Source organism: Osmerus eperlanus, chromosome 7 (assembly GCF_963692335.1).
Source record: "Osmerus eperlanus chromosome 7, fOsmEpe2.1, whole genome shotgun sequence".
In the NCBI taxonomy this organism is placed as follows: domain Eukaryota; kingdom Metazoa; phylum Chordata; class Actinopteri; order Osmeriformes; family Osmeridae; genus Osmerus; species Osmerus eperlanus.
The window spans coordinates 13,648,795-13,657,453 of NC_085024.1; the positions used below are offsets into that span (position 1 = coordinate 13,648,795).

An 8,659-nucleotide genomic window follows, 5' to 3' on the forward strand; every position below is an offset into this window, starting at 1 on the left:
AGGACACAACGTCATGTGGCACGGATGGGAATCGAACTGGCAACCTTCAGATTACTAGCCCGCTTCCCTAACCGCTCAGCCACCTGACTCCCCGTAGTAATACATAGAGCACTTTCTCAGGGGGAGAAAGCTACATGGTTTGATGGTTCGTTCCTAATCTTCTTCTGCTGCCGCTCATCGACCTATCATGACAGCACTATGATGCGCTCCTGTCCACGTCCCTCACGCAGTACACAGTAGACATGACTATTACGTTTCTGTGTTTCATTAAAAAAAGTTTTATTTTACATTGGACGTATCGTCATTAGTGACTTTCCACACTCTACGGTTTTCCCTAAATTAGACATCAGAACAAGTGCTGGATATAGAAACGGATATATATACAGTACAGAAAGGTTAGGGTGCATAGCAGAAGAGACTCTACAGTGGGTGTAACAGTACAGCAAGATTCAAGTTGTCAACATTGCCCCCAAAGATGGTCACACTGAGGCCCCTATTTAACGCAGATCTACTGTACATCTGAACAGAGGTGACATATAAAGTGGGAAACAAAATAATAGTGGTCAGAATTGCATCAGACCTCTCTTTCTTTCCCACACTGAGCTTTTGATTCCTTTCACACATGTAGCAGTTCAGAAATGTGCTCCTCTTCCTCTCTTGTGATGGTACTGACTGGGTTTCTAGACGTAACAGGAGGCTAAAGGAGATAGCAACACTGGCACTCTGAAGGTCGGCTGGTACAACGCACTTTCCTGCCTGGAGCTGTCGTATGTCACATTCAATTATTGATGACAGAGAGAAGGTTTGCAGAAGATTCTCACCATCGTGTATGGTTTCTTTGGGTTAAAAAGAGTCTGAGTGAATGCTGTACCTATACAATGTGGTTACACACATTCTTATTGGACTAGTTGAGATGGGTGGTAGCTAGGGGCAGTGTCGGACTGGCTGTCGGGAGATTTCCCGAACGGCCGGTCAAACGGCCACGGCTTAATGCCCAAAAAAAAAAAAATAATAATACACGGTCTTGGGCCGGTCTGCGTTTCAAATTCCCGGGCCGTTTTTCAGTCCCAGTCCAGACCTGGCTAGGGGTGATACTCTATGTGGTGTGCAGTCCCACCGTAAGTAGGGCAATAGACGTCAGGTATGTAAACATTTAAGCGGTGACAAACATTTTTTAATTGAAAAAGGGAAATGCCTCTTGGAGAGCTATAATTGTGTATCAGCTGTCACTTCCCAGACGGCCATCCGAAGAACAGGTCAATTACTCGGCAAAAAAACTATCTTCACTTCTTCACCTATTAAACTACGTGATTTCCTTCACCAGCACACGTGATAACACTCCTACAAAGCGTACTCACTTCCAGTGGTTCACTCAAGTCGGGGAAAAAATAAACAGTTCACAAAGTGATACTCATATCAGCCTTTCTGTGAAGAAATACAATCCCAACCCATCTACACATCACAGTTATGTTCCACATAAACACAGAAATAAAAAGTCAACAACACCTGAGAAACAGAACAATGTGAACCTATTCTGTCAGAAAGTTCACACAAAGCATAGATGGGTCATATAGAGTAGCATTTAAAACAATACTTACATTGAACACTCCTCAGACAGTGTGGTGTCTACTGGTAAGGTTGGAGTTTAAACAACAAAAGCACAATGTGGCCCTGCCAACACAGCATGTCCGTTATGAAACCAAAGCAAAGAAAAGTTCACTAAAGTAGAAAAGGGTTTGGGTATCCCCATGGTTTTGGATATAAATGGCATGGATTTGTATAGTCTAAATCGGAATAATTGCACCTGCTCATCTGGGAAAATGGTTGGGTGTCATCTGACAGTGTGACTGCAGTAGGCCAACTAAGTAATTGAATGAAAGTTACAGTATTTATCTGGGCTGGAACCAAGATATCATGCAATATGTATCCATGCACATCTACGCTCCTGCCTACCCTCTTCTAATACAAGCCATCAGAGTACACAGTAAAAAGTTACAAAAATAAAAACAATCTCAAATGCATTCTGAATGATGACAGAGGTGACTAAATCTACTATAAGAAAGAGGAAGGGATCTGCTCAGGAGGTGGTTCAACCTCCACAGACCACAGACCAGGAAAATACCAGATGGAGAAACATAGGTGACCTAACATCTCCAGTATCATCTCTGAATATCCTGTAGAATTCGGAAGTGAGACTTTGCAATTGGCCGCCCCTTCTCTTTCTCTGCATGTGTCCATGGTTGTTGTTGGGCCCCTGGATGCTAACGGAGGCTCTTGACTGCATTAGCATGGTGCTAGCAGGCAGCGTTGGATCATGAGGGCAGTTTCTCAGCTTCTTCTGAGAAGGCATAAAAACATTTAGGTTGATTACTAAGACATATATGCTTTGAACAATTCAACATTAAACAACGTTTACTGTAACATCGAAAACATAAAAATCTATTTTTAAGGTGTCTGATTAGTTCATTCTACTTGGTGAACTGAGTGTACCCAGAGTGGTTGTCTGTTGTTGTCTGTGTAGGTGTGCGAGAAGCTGACCTGATGGAGAGAGAGAGTCATCGTCTCCTACACTGGAGAACTGCAGGTCTGATCCCAGGGCTGCAATGGAACTCCTGGGGCGGATGCAGCGGTCACCTGAGAAACTTCTTCGTAGCAGTGCCTGGAACACAGCAGACAAGACAAGTTCTATGAAGGAAACCTTTGCAGTATATCATTAATCCACGTGATGAAATTGTGCTTAAAAGAGATGACATTTTGATACTACAGCAAGACCATGAATACAAAACAGCAGAGGGCCGAAGATGGAACCATGGGGTGCACCCCATTTAATATAATGAAAGTCTCATGCTGGGTGTCGTCATTGACGATCATAAATCTGAGTGGTTATCTGGTTATGGGAAGACCACCTTTCTGGATGTCACTGTACCTTGCGTGTGAGAGGGCTGCTGGGTGCGGAGGCACTGCTGTACAGACTGAGGCTGGAGTTGGATCTGCTGACGGCCAGGCCTTTGGAGGAGCTTCCTCTCCGAGCGCGGTCGAACGAGTCCGGGGACAAATACTTCTGCTTGATCTTCAGGTTTGTGCGACCCTTCACTGCTTAACACAACGAAACAAAGCTGGTCACTGAAGAAAACTGAACAGAGCAGAAGTACAATGCCTGTTCGACTTTCACTACTTTGTTGCTTACCTCTACAGGGATCATTTTTAACCAGGAACTCGTCCAGAGCTGTCCAACCTCCTCCCACCCTCACCATCAGAGTGCTACGCAGTATGCGCACCATCCTAAGTTGCTGGGAGTCTCCAAACTACAACACAGGGAAATTGAGTTGGAAAAGGTATGCAGTCGTCTTGACAACAGACATGATTGGGCATGGGGCAGATATCTGTATGCTGACAGAACTGTCAACTCACCCTGTAGCGATTGGCACTGATTTGCTCCACCTGGAACCTCTTGGGACAGTTACACTGAGACACCTGCCGACTCAACTGAGAGGAAACACAAGGGGTCAAACAAATGTCCACGTGAACACGGTTCCACTTTGCAAAGTCACACATTTGCTCACACAGTTTACCTCCTCGTTTATCTGGTCTGCATCTAGGGTCCTCCTGTAAGGGTCCCTGCTGGGGTGGAGGGCGCTAACAAACTCATAGTAGTCAATGAAGCCGTCCCCATTTATGTCGAAGATGTTTGCCACAGCGTTCATTTCCAGTGAGTTGGTGGGGAATTCTGCACAGAAGAGGATGAGACAGGAGAACTTAATGACCTAATGATCTCAAAGACAGCAGGAAATGAATGCCTGCTGGCTTTGCTATCTATGTTATGACGACAGTCAATCAGCACTTTAAATGTATTTCACAGACAGACTGTTATAGGCTGTGGGGCGCTGTGGGGGGCGGAGCTTACTGGAGGCCAGGACATTGTCGATAAACTCCTTCAGGCTGATTCGTCCGTCCTGGTCCCTGTCAATTGTCCGGAAGACGTCTAGGATGCGAGACTTCAGGTGGCTGATCCACTGCATGTAGCGTTTGCGCCACATATTGAAGTCAAAATTGGCAAACTCCTCCATCTGTGGAGAAACCGTTATGATAACATAGGTAAAGAATAAGGTTACTTACATTAAAATAAAATAATAAGCCCCTGAAAAAACCCAAAAGCCCCAGAAAAAAGCCCCGTGGTTAGCCTCTATGACTTTGGCAACTTAGATACCTGAAAATTCGGTGAAGGGCCAATCAAAATAAAGCAAACAATAGCTCATCATCTCAAGTGGGTGGAGCCTCTGTGTCACCTCTCTGAGTCTCTGCTGGTGCTGATCCAGGTGGCTCTGTCTGCTCTGAGCTAGAAGCCACAGCTTCTGCCACTGACCGACCAGCTGGCTCAGCAGGGGGGTCTGTGGGTCCAGGTGCTCCAGGGGAAGAGGGGGGGTAGGCTGCATCTTCAGGGTGCTTCTCCTCTCTGGAACACACACACACAGGGACAATTTAGCTAGCATTAGCTTGGCTAGATTAGCTAACACTTATATAGTCATATACTGTCATTACAACTATGTGGATTACTTGATTACTTGCATGATGTGATATGAAACACAATGAGAGAACAAACTGCTGGCTCATACTTGTCAGTGGTTTGCGGCTGGGGGAACCCTGCTGTTTGGGGACCAACTTCTGTTTGCAGGACTTAGTGGCGTTTTCAACCTCCGGCAATTTCCTGTGCATCTCTTCCGTGAAGATCTGGAGACAGATATTGAACAGTTAATATCAGCACTGTTTGGATTTAAATGTCTCTGTACCAAGGTGTGTCAGTATTCAGCTCTTTTGTTTAAACGAGACAACGCATACGAATCAATCATCAATACCACATCGCCCTCTCAAGCCCTGTTCCATTCCAATAGTCTCCATCGGTCCATTCTCCCTCTCCGATTTGAAAAACTCTGGCCTTGTTACCCGACCCATGCAACCCCCTTCTCACCAGGTGCTGAGCGATGAGCTCCATATTGATCTCCAGCGTCTCGGCAGGAGGCTCCTGCTCCCTGAGAAGGAGGGCCTCCTCTGCAGAAGAGATCCAATCCAGGAGTCGCTGCACCTCCTCCCTCTCGGCCTGCAGAGCAGCCAGGCCAGCCTGGATCCTCTGGCCCTGCTGCTGGGCCCAAGACTGCACCTGGAAGCACAAGAGGCGACAGGCTGGTTGGGAGGCCGGCAGGTTGATTCATTCGTTTCATGGTTGGCAGGTGGGATCATTCATGGTCGATTGATCAATGGATGATGGATTCACGCACGCAATGGATGTATTGCTCAGTTTACATGATGGTTGACTGACTGACAGGGTGGATCAATGGACGGACTGATTACTTCCTGGCCTGGGTAGGGTGGACTTACCTCTTCGTAGCGAGTCTTGGTGACGCTGATCCAAGACTTGAGGGTGATGATGGAGTCTGGGTGGCAGCAGGTGAGGATCTGCTCTCCCAGAACCTGGATGTTGTCCAGGTCCACCTCCTGAGAGCGCAGGTCCAACACAGACTCCTGTGGGAACGGGAAACACACAATACATCAGATGCAGATCCTGTGCTATCTACACAGGATGGTGTGTTTACACACTGTACATTTCTGTCGTTCTTAGATGGCATAACCCACTCTGCGTACCTCGTGTTGTTTGCTGAAGGCCAGCAGAGCATCCTCTCCCTCGGGAATGACCCCGCACTTCAGCACCCTCTCTGTGTCCGCCAGGCGCTCCATGAAGGAGTGGACCACGCCGTCAAATGTCTCAGCCTACCAGGAACGCACAGGAACAACCAGACAAGGTGCAAACTTGGTTAACGTGATTACTCAATGATGTCAAATTAGTAGGGATGCATCCCAGTTAGCTGAGGGTTACTTTCAAACTTTGGACACATGTAACCAGTCCATGTGTGAGAAAGAAGTGCTTGACATCAGTTAGCCCCTGAGGAGGTTGTGTTACCTGTTGCAGGGCTGCCTCCAGCCTGGCCTGCCTGGAGATCGACAGCTTACACACGGCCTCCCACCGGACCTCCAGCTCCTCCATCTGCTCCTGCAGCCAATGAGCATCTGCTGTGCTGCTCCTGGTCAGGTCCCTGACTGAGCGCTTCAGGGTCCTAATGCACCCCGCCCTCTTCCCCAGCTCCTTCTGGAACACCTGCAGACACAAAAAACCTTTAAAGTTCTCTTTCTCTCTTGGAAATGCACTGATATTTTACAATAGGATTGGAATTGCTGGCCAATGAAGGTCAGGCTTTGATTTATCCAGCCATGTTGGATTTCAAGGGCAAAACCATACATTCAGGAGAAATGACTCACAATCACAATATTTTGATATACACATTTTGTACTTTTATGAGACTCTTATGTAACAACTGTAAACTCAGTTTGTTTGCTTATGAGAATACCAGACATCACAGTACCTTGTGTTTGTCTATGAGGTTGTTGACCAGGTCCTTGTCCCCCCCAACAGGTACATCCTCGTCCAGCTGGGGTTCGGCTCGGTAGAGCCAGTCATTCAGAGCCTGCAGAGCGTCAGTGAACCTCCCTGAGAAGAGCAGAGCCTCCTCCAGCTTGTGCTGCCTGAGAAGAGAAGGTCACATTGAACGTGTGAAACCTCCCCTGGTCTGTTAGGCTGTAGAATATACTTTACTGTGGCCCTATTGGTCCATCAGGACCATTATGAAAGTAGAAAAACCAGGTTCAGGACAGCCACATGGTACATTTACATTTACATTTATTCATTTAGCAGACGCTTTTATCCAAAGCGACTTCCAAGAGAGAGCTTTACAAAGTGCATAGGTCACTGATCATAACAACGAGATAGCCACAAAACATTGCGAGTAGCCAAAACATGAAGCACACATTGTGAACAACCAAAATAAGTGCCAAAGGGAAGAACCATAAGAGCATGTAGTTAAACAAGTTACAATTAAACAACATGAACTGCTATAAGTGCAAGTGTACCTGTGGAAAAAAGCAAGCAACAATAATAAAAACAATATATCACAGCGAGTACAAAAATTTAAGTCAGTTACCACTAACCACAAGAGCAACAAGTCTCTAAGCAAGAGTCATTGTGATCCTTGAGGAAACTAACATCGGGTCAAGCGAACCATTCCTAAGTACCGTTGTACTCCCGGAACAAGTGCGTCTTGAGCCTTTTCTTGAAGGTGGAGAGACAGTCAGTGTCTCTCCACCTATTGGTAGCTATTATATTTATTGCTTGAATATTTTGGATGTATATTTTGTGACTGTGTTAGCGTCTCCAGCTGCTAACCTCTCTGTGGACTTGGCGGCGATGGTATCCCAGGAGTCTCGTAGCTCAGCCAGGAGGTTCTCCAGGTGCTGGCAGTCCTCCACACTCTGAGCGCGCTCATGCAGGCTCCGCCCACTCTTCAGCGTGGCTTCGTACATGGGACGCTTGGAGCGCAGAAGCTTCTGGAACTCCTGGGTGGACAAATGGAAAAAGACAGGAAGTCACGTGGATGGAAGGAGTGGGACAGGAAGGAATTGTGTTCTTATGATGACTCACTGAAGCTATCCAGACATCAATGCAAAAAAAAAATGGTTTATTGTTCAGATAAGGGATTTATTCACCCATTTAAAAAAAAAAAACCTTAATGAACAATATCCCAAATTAGAGATGATAGTTTTATTGCCACCTACCTTCTGCTCAGACAGCTGCAGTTTGATCTCCTCGTGAGACACGGCAATCTCCTTGTGAGTGTCCAGAGTCTGTTCCACCTCAGTCATCCAGTCCACCAGGAGGCGCCATGACTCACTGAACTGAAACATCCACAAACAACACCATACCATGTATTCTAGACCTGCTTATAAGGGCGCTACTCACAGCACTATTAATAGGTAACAACATATCTTGCAATATAGATGATGAACTTCCGGCAACCCTTCCTTTTACAGTCCCTTAAATACTAGGTATTTACATAGAAAGTAAAGGGTATGTTATGTGTTTTATTGGGTATTACCGATTGGTACCAAGGTGGTAAATACCTAGATAATTCTTAGTATTTACCCATTAACTAAATACTAACGTACTGGTCATTACTGGGTATATTTTCTGTATTATTGGGTATTACCGATTGGTACCAAGGTGGTAAATACCTAGATAATTCGAAGTATTTACCCATTAACTAAATACTAACGTGCTGGTCATTACTGGGTATATTTTCTGTATTATTGGGTATTACCGATTGGTACCAAGGTGGTAAATACCTAGATAATTCGAAGTATTTACCCATTAACTAAATACTAACGTGCTGGTCATTACTGGGTAATTTGCACTGGTCCTAATTAGGTAAAGACAGAGTACAAAATTTAGTATTTACCTGGAAACTTATCAATATTACTATTTAAATACCGCTGGTAGTAAGTTGGTAACAACGGGAGATATATATGGTAAATTATAATGTGTTATTGGGTAAATACCGCTGCTACTAAGTAGGTAAAGAAGGCCAAGCTCCAGCAGAATTACGAACAAAATACTCTACTATTACCCTGCAGTTACGTAAGGTTTATGTCGGTAACAGTCCACGTCTAATGAGAAGATAAGATAGTACTTTACAATAAAATACCTTTTCAGATACATTTATTGATGATGGCCTCATTTACTTGGCTGGTATAGCTACCTACCTCAGCGGGAAGAGTT

The 8,659-nt window shown here is 45.4% G+C and overlaps 1 protein-coding gene across 1 annotated transcript in view; it reads right to left on the reverse strand.

Moving 5' to 3' along the window:
* Positions 1-274: 274 nt before the first annotated feature.
* Positions 275-8,659, reverse strand: part of LOC134023832 (microtubule-actin cross-linking factor 1, isoforms 6/7-like) — a 10,875-nt gene continuing 2,490 nt past the window's right edge. The window contains exons 5-20 of the mRNA XM_062466190.1: positions 7,660-7,779; positions 7,271-7,440; positions 6,414-6,573; positions 5,954-6,148; positions 5,638-5,763; positions 5,374-5,517; positions 4,967-5,155; positions 4,614-4,728; positions 4,287-4,453; positions 3,905-4,067; positions 3,573-3,727; positions 3,412-3,486; positions 3,188-3,305; positions 2,927-3,093; positions 2,539-2,659; positions 275-2,338 (exon numbers count right to left, since the gene is read on the reverse strand). Of these exons, the coding sequence (XP_062322174.1) occupies positions 2,313-2,338; positions 2,539-2,659; positions 2,927-3,093; positions 3,188-3,305; positions 3,412-3,486; positions 3,573-3,727; positions 3,905-4,067; positions 4,287-4,453; positions 4,614-4,728; positions 4,967-5,155; positions 5,374-5,517; positions 5,638-5,763; positions 5,954-6,148; positions 6,414-6,573; positions 7,271-7,440; positions 7,660-7,779 (2,211 nt within the window). The 3' untranslated portion in view covers positions 275-2,312. The remainder of the gene's footprint in view (positions 2,339-2,538; positions 2,660-2,926; positions 3,094-3,187; positions 3,306-3,411; positions 3,487-3,572; positions 3,728-3,904; positions 4,068-4,286; positions 4,454-4,613; positions 4,729-4,966; positions 5,156-5,373; positions 5,518-5,637; positions 5,764-5,953; positions 6,149-6,413; positions 6,574-7,270; positions 7,441-7,659; positions 7,780-8,659) is intronic.